At 40.6% G+C, this 16,944-nt stretch overlaps 1 protein-coding gene across 7 annotated transcripts; it reads right to left on the bottom strand.

The window, feature by feature from the left end:
• Positions 1 to 956: 956 nt before the first annotated feature.
• On the bottom strand, positions 957 to 15,322 carry rfx1a (regulatory factor X, 1a (influences HLA class II expression)). Of its 7 annotated transcripts, XM_016676877.1 has the most exons (20): positions 15,149 to 15,322; positions 12,460 to 12,555; positions 12,175 to 12,363; positions 11,235 to 11,344; positions 11,050 to 11,145; positions 10,740 to 10,889; positions 10,456 to 10,553; positions 9,889 to 10,336; positions 9,089 to 9,270; positions 8,149 to 8,268; positions 7,930 to 8,063; positions 7,647 to 7,765; positions 7,203 to 7,309; positions 6,958 to 7,109; positions 6,560 to 6,657; positions 6,149 to 6,298; positions 5,196 to 5,404; positions 3,417 to 3,570; positions 3,095 to 3,140; positions 957 to 2,999 (listed from the first exon to the last, which is right to left on the bottom strand). In XM_016676877.1, the coding sequence occupies exons 2-20, from the start codon at positions 12,533 to 12,535 to the stop codon at positions 2,839 to 2,841; spliced, it is 2,799 nt and encodes a 932-aa protein (XP_016532363.1). In that variant the 5' UTR covers positions 12,536 to 12,555; positions 15,149 to 15,322; the 3' UTR covers positions 957 to 2,838. The 7 variants fall into 7 exon arrangements, with proteins under 7 accessions (XP_016532363.1, XP_016532357.1, XP_016532358.1 ...); XM_016676871.1 differs by having other exon boundaries at positions 12,175 to 12,555; XM_016676872.1 differs by having other exon boundaries at positions 9,089 to 9,264; positions 12,175 to 12,555.
• Between the last annotated feature and the right edge of the window lie 1,622 nt (positions 15,323 to 16,944).

The raw sequence follows: 16,944 nt of genomic DNA, 5'->3' as shown, positions 1-16,944 counted from the left end.
AAGTGCAAAAACAGAAAATTTACATATGCTGACAGTCTCTTGAATAACACAGCAATGTGATGCTGTGGGCCTTTTCCAGTTACTTGTTAAGAATGTGTCGGGTCATTAACCCTTATATACCAGAGTTTTAGGTGAAAATTTGGTAATAGTTGGGTCTCAGCAGGAAAAAGATTTAAAAAATATGATCAAGCAATACGTAGAAAGTTCACCTGTCTCATCCTAAATACCACAGGAAACCAGCAGGGTGAGCTGCAGAAAGAGAGAAACCCTGAACACTAAGTGTTGTATTTGAGTCGGTGTCTGACTTCTATACAGGGATTTACTTTGCCTTTATTCTGATTTTTTGTTGTTGTTCTTTGCAGCAACAGCAGCTTCCTCAGTGTGTGTGCCTTTAACCCAGGAAGTCAGTGAGCATTTCAGTATTTAGTTTAATAAGGTGACTTCCTGGATGACAAAACAGCTCAAAAAGCAGTTTATAGGTTTCACTTTTTAAGATGTAAGAAAATCTCAAACAGCTCTTCTTTTGCTTCACACATAGGAAAATACTTTGCTGTCAGGACTTTTTTTTTGTAAAACGCCCTGATAATGTTGCATAAATTTGCCAGAGTTTATGCTACAAGTGTCAACCAGTGTTCGCTTTTTGTAGACCTTCTTAGGACTTAGTATGGTTTTGGCAATAATCCTACACTAACCGCTTATCTATTGGTTCCCCACCCACACCAAGCATTTGCCCACCAAGATTAGAAGCGGCGCCTCAGAACGAAGTGGCCTGAGCTGAACTTTGAGGAAAATAAATCTCCAGACGAAGAAGCTGGTGTAATTTTAAAAACTCCTTTAATTTATATCTTTAAAATTAAAAACATCTGATTTGCATTCTACCACCTCCAAAGGCACAGTCATACTTATAGCAGACCAAATTCATAAAACACTGCCACTGAACATCTTTTTTTTTTTTATCTTTTTGTCCTTCAATTTGTTTTGTACATAAGAAACAACGCACTATAAAAATGACTAAACAGTTTTACTGGTTAAACCACTCTGAATGGTGTAGACCATAGAAAGACGGGAGTGATATGTACTCGGCTGTAGTAGACTCCACTTAACAAGCTAATGTGCTGGTTTGAAAGCTGCCAGTCTCAAACGAACTGCAGCCTTTTAAAGACATAGCATTGAAATATTCAGGGAAAAACACATGAAATGTTTACACCAACCAATCTCGATGAACAGTGTTTAAGAATATGGAGGGTCGAAGCAAAACGAAGCCATTGGCAGGAGGGCTAAAATGCAGCGAGATGAGAAACGGTGGTGGAGGGAAACAAAAAGAAGAAGAAAAAAAAAAGGCTTTCAGATTTCTCACCTCCAACCAGATTCTCTGAACTGAGCAATCTGAAATATTTACATGTAATCTGACGCCTCCATCTCACCGCTAAAAGTACACAGAAGACTTCAAAGAATAAGGTGAAAACAAAGGTTTGGATAAGTTTTTTTTTTTTTTTTAAAGACAGTAGTCAACGTGTGCAAAGAGAGCCTGTCTGTGGTAAAGTCATCAGATATGATCGAGGGTTGATAACTCAACATACAATCACAAATCAATAAAGCACACAAAAATAATGCTGCTTACAATGTGAGACAACACAGCACCACACACAGCACGAGAGGTTCACTTAGTGACAACAAAATCCCAAAAATAGTGGATAAATATACAGCAGGTTATTTCACTGTTCTTACTCAGGCACAATCCTCCAAAATTAAACAAGAAAACAAAGAGAAAGAGGAGAAAAAAAAGCCACAGAAAAACAGGTTTGGCACAAAAACGAGGGGTTGAAAGAAAAATGCAAACAAGGCAAGAAAATAACATCTCAAAGGAAATGAGGCCACAGAGGAACTTATTAGGCAGGATTAAAGCACTTTGAACATAAACGCCACGCATACAGTACATCTGCTGTGAAACCATAATATGAGTCCCTATAAAACTGCTTTTGTCTTTACAAGTGTGTAGCAGCTGCAGGAGGCACCCAAACAAAATAAAATAACACACAGTTATGTTTTCTTTACAGGCCAATCGAGTCGACTCAAAGCTTCCCAAATGTGTAAGAAAATATCTACAGAAACACTTTCCATTACTCACAATCAAACACAACCGTGGCAAAACGTGTTCAGTCAGCTTTCAGAAACAACAGCTTAGTGGTGCCAACAGAAAACACAAGCACACTAAACAAAGCCACCCCATATATACCGTACCCCCCCTGCTGTTTTTTTTAGTCTTTCTTTTTTTTTACAGTTATTATCTCGGTTTTGTATCACGTAGCGCTTCACAGATTAGTAACAACCAGACTTAGCGCCCACGTTTGAACTCTGCTTCGCACCCTCCTCTACACACAGACATTGCAGCATTTCAAGATCGCCTACATATGGCAGTGAAGGTTCCAGGTCGGAGGGGAGCAGGGGTTTTTTCAGCTAGGCAACAGTTTGTAATGGTTAAAATTAAACATGCCTGGTTTTAGCTTTTTGGGTTTTTTTTGTTTTGTTTTTTTTTTTTTCTTTTTACAGAACAATACAAATAAAAGTTCTCTGCGTTTCTGTGTGCAGTAAGGTTCTGGTTTCTAAAGCCACACATCCTATTGCAACATCAGAGACGGTGGTGTAACTCAACAGGTGGTTTTGCCATCCGGGCAGCAGCAGTTAAAGAGAGTTTGGATTGCATTGCACCCGATTAAAACAGTTTGCAGCGACAGTGTTCACACACACATCGACAGGATCTATTTACAGCTATCAAACGTATAAATTAGTGTTATTTGCTTTGTACATCTGTGCGCATGGAGGACAGGAGCTGGTTAGTTAGTTGTCAGCCGAGCCCGTGGTGAAGAGGACGCGCTGGTCCGTTCTGGCCAGCTTGGCCGGAGGCTCCAGAGACTCCTCTCCGAGCACCGCCGCGTCGGCGGGGAGGGTCAGCTCCTGGCCCTCTTCCTCGCTCTCATCATCTTCTTCCTCTTCCTCTTCTGTGGATGACAAATGTGAAAGGGACACAGTTATCTTTGATGCTTGGGGAGATGACTGTTGTTATTGGCGGTGATGAGGCAGATTCGGTGCAGACCTTTGTCAGGATCCAGCTGGTTCAGACCGCGACCTAAACTGGCAAACTGACAGCAGGACAGGAATGAGTCAAGAAAGTTTTTTTTTTTTTTTTTTTTTTTTTAAATATTAATCGTTATTGTGAAAGCGTGTGTCAGGGTTTCCTACATGCTTTACGTTTATAGCTTATCAGAATCAAAGTTCTCAGTCCCTTTCTAAGACGGATAGATGGATGGATACTACTTTTGGACAACAGGAAAAGGAATAAACATGAAAATATAAACATCTTTCCCCGCTCTGGATTTATCCAGGCTACGTTGGAGCCCCGGTGTGTGAGTTAGTACCTCTCCCATCACGGCGATGGGGGTTTCTCCCTTGGCCTGGGCCACTCTGTGCTCGATAAGGTAGTACATGTACTCGTCGTACAGCAGGCGGATCAAGTGAAAGGAACCGAAACTGGCTGCACTTCGCAGGGTCAGGTCCCTGATCACCATGGAACTGGACAGCAGGAATGGAAAAACAAAACCCAGTCACTCACAAAACAAATCTCACTTCTGTAACCAAAAAAAACACAAAAAAAAGGATGCAGTGCATCCGTGCGCGTTAAACTGTGGCAAACCTCTTTTCTAATTTCCTCATTTTCAATATCCTCAATTCCTCTTCTCAGTGTTACTCATCACATCTCAGTCCTCACCTCGACAGGTGGAGGAAGAACGAAATGTAACAAGTAGTAAAGTAAGAGGAAGTGAGGTGGAAGCCATTTGTAGCACTTTGACTTCCTTTATCCTAACTATTAAATTAAACCAAAAGTCAGTTTAAGTGTAAAATGATAATTGCCGGACAGGTGATTAATGTCTTCTTAGACAGGTTTACTTGAATGTAGTTTTCATTATAAAATACAGTATATTACCCCATTTAAATAGAACTGACATCAACAAGTTGACTTCAGAAATTCATCTATGCAACAAAATATTTTGTAAACATTGACTTCTGAGCCACAAATAAGGGGAACAAGTCAAGAAGAGACCAGGAGGCTCAAATTAGACCAATGTATGATCTCATTATTTCACAGTAAATTACGCTGCTGAATCTGCTGCCAAAAAAAAGACTTTTTAGTGGCTGTAAATGACCTCGTGGCACTGCTTTAGTGTGCCGACACCGAACAGGCTAACATATTTATTTAGTGAATGAGAAGCTGAGAGTGGTGCCAGTATGCTTTAAGCATGGAAATTATAGATTATGATAAAAAAAAAAACATCCTGAAAACAGTAGCATGTTGATAGTGAAAGAGGAGCAATCAAAAAGCTGATTTATCAAAGTTAACAGATTATATTTTACTTACACTAAATGTGGTATGAAAATCCTCCATCAAATTCTCCCTGTTGTTTAGCATTGAGCTGGATGATACTAGGAAACCATGTCATTGAGATGCTATCACTGAATATTGAAGTGAAATTACCGATTGTGCATTTTCCTGGCTTTCTGCATTTGCCTTCATCAAAATGTTCCCAATACGCTCAGTGAGCTTTAGGCTGTCAGCACCTGAAGTACACATCCAGGGAAGTGTGCAGGCAAAATGTATGACTGCTATTACTGGACACAGAGTTTTCTTAAATGGCACCTGAAAAATAATAAAGCTTTCAAGTTGATTTCTGATAACTTGATATTGTGCTGCGGTTTGGTAGATTCTGTAGCTCCAATCAAATAAGATGCCAGCGAATGTGTTGGACTGACCAGAGTCTTCTCCATCTGAGTCCAGCATGGAGTAATGAAGTGTACAAGGTACACAGGTGCTTACTCAGTATGTGTTTGCTATAGTCTAAGGATGGAAATCAAACATTATTCTAACTGATATATTTGATTATTTCACCACCAGGCAGAATATTTTTTCTTTTAACTCCCCTGATAGCAACTGTACCATATCATACCAGCAGCTATGATATGATAAGTGTTTATGTAACACTTCTCCAAAATGTACGCATTTCAGAGAAGACATGAGAACATGAAACATGCTTTCATGCATTCTTAAAGCTTCCAGCTCAAACCTCAAATCACACATCAGTGAAGAACACAAGCCACCACGCAGCCTCTCTCTCTCCGTCGTCTTGTCTTTGCCGTCATACCTGTAAAACGACCACTTGAGTAAGAAGAGCTTGGCAGCCTTTGGAAACGCAGGGCTGTGCTGGTATGGCTTCAGGACCTGGGAGACCACGCCATCAAGCCACACGGCCCACTGCTCCAAGGAGTTCTGCTGCTGCAGGGTCAGCTTGAAGTCCTGCTCCAGCCGCTGCACCACACGGTCTTCGCATCTGCACACCCATGAAGCTTGCTCCTGCAGAGAGATACAGAGAAAAAGACTTTAAAATGTTGTTAAAAAAAAAAACTTTGCTCAGTTAGATCTTTTTGTCTTTGTCTGGAGGGTAATGCTAAAAGCTAGTCAGAACAGTGCTGAGATTAAAGTGGAATTGTGTCAGGGGTGATGGTTATTTATAAAGGAAATGGAGGCAAAAGGCAGTGCCTCATCTTCCTGTGTGAAGTACTTAATCGTTTCTTGACAGAGTAACCGTTCTAACACTGGCACAGTTTAAAATCAGAACAGCAGTATTCCTTTCTAGTATTACAATACATTAGCTTTCTACATTCCAGTGCTTTTATTTCAGATTGTTATGCCGTTCATTTACTACAAGAAAGACATCAGCTGTTTAGAACCTCCCAAAAGAACCTCACTTCGATCATTCTGAATTATTCCTTTTGCTAAATGAGCAAAAGATGTGAGCAAGAGGCACAGGAAGCTCGCATTTAAACCCAAACTTTCAGTCATGCTTTAAAATCAACCCCAGATCTGAGCTGACAACCTGCAGAAACATTTCTGAGAAACAGAGAACAGAGAAGGGGCTTCCTGGGTTAGAAAGTGATCAAAACTGGCTGCGTGTCACGCCTCGCCAAAACCACAAGCTGCAGCAGAAATTACTGCTCTCTGCACAAAACTAAAATAAAGACCCAAGCCCCGCTGGTGAAATTCAAGTGGCGCCACTCGGGTGCTCTCAGGGCCCAAAACTCAGAGCCTAAAACCAACCTGAACGTTTGCAAAGTCGACTCGGTTGAGGTCGGAGAGCATCTGGTTGATCTGAGCTGTGTTCTGGAGGACAGCGCGGGCTGCCTGCGCGAGATGATTCAGACTGGTGTAGCGGCGCAGCGTCTGGGCAAAAGCATTGGCTGATGTCACCTGAGGGCAAGGCAGGGTCAGTAAAGATTGATCAGAAACAACCTCATCAGAACAATTAGTCCCGGTAAATCATCCTTTTTTGTGTATTTTCATACTAAGCAAAGTAAAACCTTCCAGTTAAATTATGTCAAGTCCTTTTCTGAAAATATATTGTTGCAGAAAATGTTTTAAATTTTTGAAAAAAATTCTAAATAACGATAACCCTGACATAAAAGTAGTTTGATCTTTTGTGAAATGCGAGGCAGTGTTGCAGAGCTGTACCTTGATGCGGACCATTTCCTCAGGGATGTTCATCATGGCGTTGGTCAGCCAGCTCTCAAGGCTCTTGGCAAAGTTACGAATGGCTTGTGTTAAGGCACCTGCAGGCAACAAACATAGTTGAAATGATGCAATAAAACCAGGATTGGTGAAGTGAAAGTATCGCAAAGAGGAATAGTAAAAAAGAAAGAGAAAGAGTAATATCAACTAAAATAAACAAGAAACAGAAAGAAAGTAGTGCAAGACCCAAGTAGATGAACAGTACAGGGATGTTTGAAGGCAGGCTTAATCTTTGCAGAATGACTTTCTTTAACTTGGCTTCAATGGAACTGAAGTTTGTGGTTAAAAGTAGCCGTTTAACCACACATGACAATGCTTTGTCGTGCACTGCGGAGCCTTACTGGGGATGGGTCTGAGAACGTCGGGGATGAGGATCTCCACCAGGCTCTGGTACAGGCTGTTGTCACAGTCCCGGCTCCAGCGCAGCACCGGCTCGTACTTGCACAGCAACACCAGGCAGGATTTTGGGAGGCGCTTCTCTGACTCATCGTGCCTGTAAAAATGGAAAGTTTGCACGGAAAAAAGTCAGACTCCTACAGCAGATAATAAGTTGTTATTCTCTGCCCAAAGGAATGGAAACACTTACACGGCCATTGGAGTATCTCCAGCTTGGCTTTGGCTGAACCTCCAGAAGGTTTTCCATAGAGTCTCTACCAGCGTAAACTGCAGATTGACCATCACGTCCAGTATGGCCTGAGAAACAAAAAAACAAGTTAACATCAGACACATGCACAGCTGATAATGAATCACCATTTGCTTCTTTTTTTTTTAAGCTGAAAGTGATCATATTTAGAAAAACTATCATTCTGGATCCATCTTTGAGAAATGAATTCTAATAAATGCATTTCCAGTCAACACTTTTAAAACAAAAAGTCCTTCTAGAAAGGATCTATTCCACCTTTAAGTTGCTTCTGCATCACTCTCCCCTTAACAAAGAAGGGACGTCATCTATTTTTACACAACGTAAGGATTCAAAAACAACATGGAAAAGCCATTCTCATGAATATTTGGTGTAGAAGCTTTCTGGTACCTCACAGTGTTCTCTGTAAAGCAGCTGAAAGCTCTTTATGTGGTCGAGTTCAATTCCCTCCGGGAGAGACTTCCCATGGAGGTCGATGTCTGGAAACTCCGGGAGAGATCGAGAAGCATCTGGAGACGGGATCCACGCGCAGATTACCCAGAGATAAATAACATTTATATGCATTATAAATAACTTTAATGTAGGTATAATGGATCTATAATAGATCTGTTTATTCATGCTCAATCAGGTGAAACTGTCCGATCAATGTAGCGTGAACTATCACCAAACTCACCCAGGAACTGCTGGTACTGCTGAACCTGGGTGCTGATGTCCACATGTCCGGATCCCTGTTGCTGCTGTTGCTGCTGGCCTGCTCCTGCTGCAGTCCCGTTGGTCATACCTTCAACTTTATGCACAGGCTTCAACCTGCAAGGAACAAGGGGACCGACTGAATTAAAACAACGTCGCGGCAGCATAAAGGTAAACGGGACATGAATAGCCGTGCTCAAACCTTTGTTTCTGAGAGAACGGCTGTTGCCTCATGGCCAAATGTTGTTGGTCTTCCATGAGTCGGAGAAGAGATGAGCCGGCCTTGATTCTCAGTCCGTAATAGTGGTATTTAGAATTGCCCCTAATAGGAGAGAAAAGCAACCGTCACTCTCCTTTCTTTTATGAAATTTACGCAACCCACACCGATTCTGAGTTCATCTGTACAGAGAGTAGACTACAGCTGAAAGGTGAAGGAAATGAAGCATAAATGTTTTTCAAAAACAAATCATTAAAAAAGTGAGTTGGGCATTTGGTTTCAGTCAGCTTGAGTCAATAGTTCTAAAACCAACATCTAGAAATTGATATTTTTTTTATATTTTGCACAATCAGATTGGACGTAAGGAATCTGTAAACATAAATTTTAATGCGTTGGATTCAGGCGTGGACTTTGACTAGGTTAGACATGAGCATGCTTTGATCAGAAGAACCATGTTCTTGTATCTCTGGATGTATGTTTTGGGTCATTGTCCGGCTGGAAGGTTTTCCTCTAACCCTGTCAGAGGAAAACCTTTCCTTCAGCATAATCCTGTATGTAGCTACTAACTGTCTGCACATCGACTCTAATCATCTTCCTTGCCACTGGTGAAGAAAAACAATCCCTTTGCATAAAGCTGCCACCAACATGTTTCACTGTGGGGACGATGTGTTCAGGATGACGTGCAGTGTTAGTTTCAGGGCATACATAGCGTCTTGTACGTAGGCCACAAGGTTCAACTTTGGTCTCATCCAACCACAGCACATGACTTGTGGCAAACTTGTAATAGTTTTGTTTTTTTTCCCAGCAAACACTTTGTTGTTGCCACTCTTACATAAAGGGCCGTCTTGGCCCTTTTTTTAGGGCAACTACGAGTAGTTTTGTCTGGGGCTGAATATAGAAGCCGAACACTTTTTCAGACACCTACCGAGTGCCCAGGCGTCGCGTGCGAAGCCCCATGAACACGGATCGGATGAGTTTCCCAAAGGAAGCAGCGTTGACTGGTTCGAGCTTCTGTTCCTGGCAGTGCAGCAGGTAGTGGCAGTACAGCGTGGAACGTGGCAGACTTACTCCTTCAGCCGTCTCATAGTTGTCCAGCAACCACTGTACCTGACACACATGCAACGAAAGAGAAAAGCGAGAAGGAGAACGGCTGCTGCGATTAGAAACACCAGTGAATGCCAACATATTTGCCAACACATTTGAAAATTAACAGAAATAGTCCATGCAGTAAAAGTTTCTTCACTAAATCCTACAAACACAGATCCATTCGCATTCACAGCTCGGTCATCCATTCAGGAATGAAAACAAAAACGTCTGTTTGCGTGCCGTGGCATACAACTTTGGTATGCAATGAATCAATGACCTGGAATACTGATGGGATGTCTGCCAAACATGTTTTTTAGTAAATATTGTTACCACATGGGAATCAATATGATGAATTTAAGATGGACTGTATTGTGTTGGGAGCATTTCAAGCAAATTATAAATGCCCCCCATCGCATGCACTGCAATGACATGAGAATGATGAGGTCATGGTTTAGTTTTTCCTTAGAGGAGGAACGTTTTGCAAGTTTTAGTGTTGGTCCGAGTCCTCAGATTGTTCTCATGCGTTCTGATTGACAAAACTCCACTATGACATCATCATCATCGGTGTGCGCCATCGGAGGGTTGTGTGGATGGGAACGGAACGAGAAGAAAACTCCTGCGCTTGGCGCCTCTGCATACCTTCTTGTCTGCCGACGGCACGCTACTCTCCTCGCCCTCTGTAATACTCACAGTGGCTGGGGAGGCGCGGGCGCTGTGTGAGTAGTTCTGACTGTTCCCGGCGGCCCCTCCATTGCTGCTGCTGCTGCTGCTGTTGCTGCCACTGCCCAGCATGTAACCGCCCTGGATCACGTAACTGCCCGCTGCGCTACCATTGGTGCCCGCCCCTTCCTCTGACCCGTTGGCAGTGCCCCCGGCGGTCACTACAGTGGCGCCGCCCCCTGCCGCAGTGGTGGGCTGGGCCACAAACATGGACACGCCCCCCGTGGCGCCGGCAGTCACGGCGACTGTCAAACTCGTGCCGGGTGAAGAGGCCTGCGCGCCCGATGTCGGCTGACCTTCGTAATACTGGGCAGCCGTGCTCTGGGTGTACAGCGGCGTTTCAGTGTAAGGGAAGTTGCTGGAGCGGCTAGATGAGAGAAAAATGAAGATTTCTTTAAAAGCTTTTAGAAAGCACAGTATGTAAGGCAGAAAATGAATTCTGTTTTGACATTTTAAGTCGATTATCGGACACAAGTGGATTCTGACATGGTGCTGGTGGTGTAGTTGGTGTCTCCTCCTTCCACATACTGCACTTGGTTGGCGTACACATGCTGCACCGGCACTGAAGCAAGCTGCTGCTGGACCTAAAGAGTCAGCACACGCAAAAATCCGATAAATCCTTGTTAGTAACTCTTTCAACATCAGGAAACTAAATTCATTTTGCATACTTTTCATTTGCAATTAGAACTGCACACATTACTCAGCTGCAATTACAATCTTTGTTCCTTCAGCTTTAAAGCAGCACTTTCCCTCGTGTCTCCCTAACCTACTTGGTAATAAACAGTCCAGAGCCCACTGTTGTCATTGTGGACTTTTGGCACCCAGGCCAAAGATTCAGGATCTGCTGTCAGATGATGAAGCTGCAACTCGTCTACTGTCCTATCTCTGCCTAACTCGACGGCCTCCATTGAAACGGGAAGCTAAAAGGTCCACAGAGACAATAAGCTGACAAATACTGAGCCAGAATGAGAGGAAGTTAAACATCGATCAGCACTCGCATATATTTTAAGAACTGAAGCTATGAAGACCAATTGGTTCGCATTTAGCCTTGCGTACCTTTTGTGTGTATTTTCAACTTACTTCCTGTGTGATATGAACAGGCTGTAGATTGGTGACACTGAGCTGTGTGCCTGGCTCAGTTTTGGCTATCTGAGAAGTGGCCTGCACCACCGACCTCTGTTGAGACAAAAATCCTTTTAAAATAAAACAAATATCTAAACAAATACAGGTTAATAAGTGTATTGGTAAGCATGAATATATCTTACCTGCTGGGCTGCCTGTACCTGCTGAACAACCTGTGTGGGAACTCCTGTCTGCACAACAGCTGGAGGTGGGCTAGAATCTGACACACTGTCACTTGAGTGAAGAGACCCCTCTGAAAGTAAAAAAGCCAGAACACCCAAACTTCAGATTTTTCTGGCTTAAATACAGCATTTATTTCTTAAGACTGTACCAACGACTAATGACAAACATTACCTTTTAAATTCATTGTGACAAACAATATATATTCTTAATAAGAATGAACTGGATCAGACGCTACTAAACAAAACATACACATTTATTCACATACCACACTTTTTCCTTCCACTCAACTTCCCATTTAAATGCTTGGATACAGCTAGTTTAATTTAGTAGTGAACACTTATGGCATACCCTTCGTATGGATGACAGTAATCTTCTAAAGCAACTGTATAGATATTAGTAAGAAATAAATTATATTTGTAGTATGAGCCATAACTATCACATTAAGAAAAATTTAAATGTACAAATAAAGATTCTGTGACTTTTTATGGTGCCTCCTTATTTAACAGACTGGCAACATTCAACAGCCCAGAAAGCCAGAAAAGCTTCCAGAACAGATGAATGAATTGTTCTTGTATTTTAACAACAACAACAACAACAACCTGACAGGTGACTCAGAATCAGCCCCAATAGAGACAGACTAATGTGGAAACGCATCAACAATTTTACATGTAGACAACTCATAACAGGAAAACAGACGCATTCAGATTTGAATGGTCAAGGTTGTACATAATCAATAAATACCGAAAAATGGCAAGTTTATTGTTTTATTTTTTTCAGACACCACTAAAGCTCAACAACTGAACTACAGCATCCATTGAGCACAGATACACAGCTGCATAGACAATGATTCCATGGTGTTGAGGACATTTGAGCAAATGATGTGCTAAATTCAGACGTTACCTGTGACTGTGACAACAATGTACTGAGGAGTGCTTTGAGCATTTCCAGACTGCGTGGGGGAACCCTGGATCTCTGCTGTCACGTACTGCGTTTGAGCCGGCTGCACCTGCGATGCAGTCTGGGTTTGACTCCCGGCTGCAGGCTTCTGAGAGGCGACCACGGAAACCTGCTCAGTGGGAGTAGTTTGGCCTGTAGGTGTGACAACAGTGGGGGTAGCCACAGCAGTTTGAATCTCTGCCAGAAACTGAGGTGTAGTTGCAGGGGTGGAGGCAGTGTCAGGCTGACCCGGTGTGACGGTCACTACAGCCCCCTGAGGCTGGGCTGCTGGTTGCATCTCCCCTACATAGGCTGAGGTGGCCATTTCAAGACCTGGCAGTCACCCTAAAACAAAAAAAAAGAAAGAAAAAAATTGGATTTCAATACAAAAAAAACTGATACAGTTATTACACAAAGAAGATTATCTATGCGGCTGAGCAAAACATAGAGTATTACCTGAAAATATGCAAATAATATTTGTAAAAAAAAACTTTTATATTTCAAGAAATGACAATTAGAAGTTACAATTGGTCTAAAAGTGTAAGATGGTGAGCAAACATAAAAATAATTTGTGGACAAGTTTGCATGCTGGGGATGTCAGGGTTAGAGCTACATTCTCATTTGTCTGGAAAATGCAAATGAATGAATGAGGCCTGCTCAAAAGTGCCGCAGTGGCGGACCTGTTGGCGGAGCAGGTACTGAAGAGATGTGGGGGAGGAACAATGATGGGAATAAGCAGTTTGGTGTCTCATTACGTGTAACAAGATCTCCCTACATAAAACCTTTCATTTAGTTTTGCCTGTGATGTGAGTTGAGATAATGCCTCAATACAATGACTTATTGTTGCAAATCATCCTGTTTTATGCCACCATAATTCATCAAGTGTAACTTTAATTGCTTTTACTAAGTATTGTCGTATAATGTTGGTGTCTCAACATTAAGACTATTTTGGAGAAAATGACAATGACTTACAAAGGAATTTGTTTTCTACAAAACTCCAAACACGATAACATGGAAATCCATTAAACTTATTTAGATTTTTACAGCTGCTAGCAACCATTTTATTTTACATGTAGACAACTCATAACAGGAATTAATGTCTAATCTTTATAGACATTAAAAAGATATCTGCTCTCTATTCTACATTTTTTCTGCTTATTATTGTAGGATTCTTCAGGTTTTTCATTTCTTCATTTGGATAGCAGTTGTAACTGAATCCGTAAATAATCAAATAAAAAGATAAATTTATGGAATTTTCCGTACAGATTTGTTGGTTCTAAAACCAGTTTGGATGTGTAATTGGAGAACCCAGATGTGGCAAAGTTTCAAGGTGGTGACTTCAGGTGAAGTTAAAAAAAATTGGGGCTTACTGTGCAAGTAACAAGTACTGTGCAAAGTGTTAATGGAAGGACTGTATGATTTTCAGCCTATGTTTTGAATGTTAACCCAGTTCTGAATGAGACAATAAACAATGAATCCAACCTAGTAAGAGAATTCCTGTTGTATGTCACTAATTTCTTCCACACAGGAAAAAGCATGATCTACATAAATTCCCAAATTAAAAATACATAGGATCTTTTATGTAAATTTATGTCTGGAGCTGTTTGTCTTGAAAAAATAAACTTAATAACAAATAAATAATTCATGAGTACATACAATAAGTGTGGATTGATTAGAACAAAACTTAAAATATGTGAACAAAACATCAAATATTAAAAACCAATACGAAATAAAAATATATTTCACCAAGTTGCTATGTAATGATTGACTATTTCTAAATGCTTGATACAGTTAGTAGTGCTGTACTCTAAGTGAATTTAAAAGTCATTTGATGAGGACAGCACACAGAAAAAAAACAATACACAAAAAGCCCACATGTTGCACAGACATTAAAGTTGTTGCTTTTATTGTTAGGGAAAAAAGAATCCCACATGCAGTAGAATATAAATTATGCACAAGAACAACCATTGTTAGTGGAATTTAATATAACAAACTAATAAATGATTACAATGTTACATCGTCTTTATAGCTAGGGGCGTATTTATGTTTATAGTTAGGAGGGGATATCAATATTACCAGTGACAGTTTTTAGGAATAGTGCAAATGTGGATATAATTTTAAACTATAATTATTTGGATGCTGGGAGAGAGAGAGGGCTTTATTCTACCATAATAAACATATGTTGTCTGTTTACATTCGACACATTACCTTGTTCGACTTTTGCACGGTCATTAACTGTTAAAATAGATACACTGCTCTCTCAGACCAGCCAAACACCTGCATAACGCCCTCCTTCGCCACGCCCCTCGCACGTTAAATGTCTGCCACCTGCCACAGCTGTCTCAAATTTCACACATATTTCATACCTACTTCTTCCAAGCCCAGATACCATAACCCGTATTCGGTCATTAGACTTATATACCAGTCTCGTTTCATTTCTCCATTGGATAGTACACGTTATCAAACCTGTGTGGTGTGGTGAGTTCATTGGAGCAACATGACGTTTTAATACAGCACCTCATGCGCACTATGTGCCGAAATAAACACGGGCAACGTTCATTTCTAACGATATGATACGAAAGCTTCACGCAGTAACGAGCACAAGCTTGTCGTGACAGCTTTCCAGCAAGGTAACTCGATAAGCAAGCTAACTGGTCTCTACAACAACCGCCATTTTGTACCTTTTGCATTTGACATCGCCATAACAACGGCCTGCTTGACTATGCATCTGTGGCTGCGCCGTCATGGCAGGCAAGACTCTGTGTCATTAGGAGATGCATACACTAACCGTCGCGCTTAACTTGTTAACGGACCAACGGCTAGCTTTAGGCTAACCTCGCTGAAAGGCTGACTCCCGTTATGGCTACTGTAACAACAAGGAAAAAGCAAAAGCACAATTCAGTGTGAACCACTCGAGAGGAAAAATGTTTCGATTTACCTATAACTTGACCTCCGCCTCCACGCGCGCTTGTCCCAAAATAAAATATCTTCTTTTATTTTTATAGTGGATTCAGTTGTTGTTGTTGATTCTCGTTGCTGGGTTCTTGTCGCCAGGGCTACCGTGGCTATGGCGCTTCGTCCTCACCAGGGCAACTGTTGCTACCCACCCGCTGCCTTCCCTCCCCCTTCTTCGCTCTGATTGGCTAACGCAAACCAAATTTAGTTAAAGTCATAGTAGCAGTGAAAAAAAATACTACAAAGCACCCCACGCCCATTCGAGTTTAAACACTTTTAATAACATTTCTAACAGAGCAATAACATAATATGTATGCTTTGAATAGAATAGTGAAGTTAATTTTCACAAGTATAATTAAAAGCGACGATTTAGTACACACTAAGCATTTATTCCTGCAAGTTTTGATGATTATGGCTTACATTTGATGAAAAGATATATTTCAGTTTATTGTGAAATGGGAATATTACATAAGACGAATAAAGTAAAAGATTTTTGTTAATTAAATGCTATGTTATGTTATAGCCATTTTGCAGACTACCTACAAAATCATGAGGAAGTCATTGGCGACCACGAAAGGTCATTTCTAAAGAAGCCGATTGCTCACAGAGTGCTGTGCCCAAGCATATTAATGGAAAATAGAATGAAAGGAAAACGTGTGGTAGAAAACTATCTATAGGTAATAGGGTTAAGCACAACCCTGAGAAGATTGTAAAGCAAAATACCAAGATTGGGGGAGAATCCAAAAGCATGAACTGAAGATGAAGTAAAGACCCACCTGACCTAACACATGATGATGGGAAGAAATTCCAAGTAAAAAAGGCAAAAATCCATTATATAAAAGTGGTAAATGTGGCTTAATTAAGCCATATATTTTAAGGAATACAAATTATATATTTAAAGTTGGGAAATTTATACATGACAATAAATGGATAATATCTTGATTATGAAAGATAAAAAGAGAAATATAGAAAATTGTGTGTGCTTTGTTAAAAGCATCCAATAAACATTTTAGATAGTGAAAAACAGATGTTTCTGTCTATTAATTATTGATTCAGACTGAGAAAGGTTAACATTTCTTATGCAAGAGAGGAACAAAATACAAGATTAAAACATGACAATATTTATACATATTTATTTGTGAAACACACTATATTTTAAGATGTATTGTATATATTACACAATCAAGATAGAACAACACATTCTAAAGTTTGTTCAAAACAAATACATTTATTGATTTAACTGGTTTGCATTTTTATTGTGCTGCTATGACCCCAATGATGACGTGTTAATGAGTGTCATAGTGGATGCCCTGCCAAAATGCCATTTAGCTTGGTTTTTATCCTTTCATTAATTACAGATTCACCATTGCTATTGTAATTTCCTAAACGGGCGACCTTTGACTATGTAGCAACTGATAAAAAATGTACTTTATAGTTTTCTGACTCATGGCGAGAATTCAATGTTATCTGTTTTTGAAAATGTCACCGATCCTTTCTCATTCCCTCCTGTTCACCTTTTGGCAAAGGGCTAACAGCAAAGGTAATTTTCAATTTAAAAAAATTAAAAAGAAATGAAATGTTCAAAAGTCATATAGGGTGACGTGAAAATCAAGAATGGCAAATAATATAATAATTAAAGTCAACATGTCAGAAGCAGAATCAAATCCTCTTTCTTTCTTTCTTTCTTTCTTTCTTTCTTTCTTTCTTTCTTTCTTTCTTTCTTTCTTTCTTTCTTTCTTTCTTTCTTTCTTTCCATTTTCTTTACCTGCTTGCCCTTGC

Source organism: Poecilia formosa, unplaced genomic scaffold, assembly GCF_000485575.1.
Source record: "Poecilia formosa unplaced genomic scaffold, Poecilia_formosa-5.1.2 Scaffold142, whole genome shotgun sequence".
Lineage (NCBI taxonomy): Eukaryota > Metazoa > Chordata > Actinopteri > Cyprinodontiformes > Poeciliidae > Poecilia > Poecilia formosa.
Note: the sequence above shows the minus strand (reverse complement) of the source record. Positions and strands in the feature narration are given on the sequence as shown.

Bases quoted from the DNA above. Each gene is read 5' to 3' on its own strand.
- rfx1a (XM_016676871.1), bottom strand. From the start codon at position 12,535: ATGGCCACCTCAGCCTATGTAGGGGAGATGCAACCAGCAGCCCAGCCT. The intron at 8,269-9,088 runs GTAGGTGTCTGA...CTCTCCTATTAG, and splicing joins ACGCGACGCCTGGGCACTCG to GGGCAATTCTAAATACCACT. The intron at 7,310-7,646 runs GTACCAGAAAGC...TTTGTTTCTCAG, and splicing joins TTTACAGAGAACACTGTGAG to GCCATACTGGACGTGATGGT.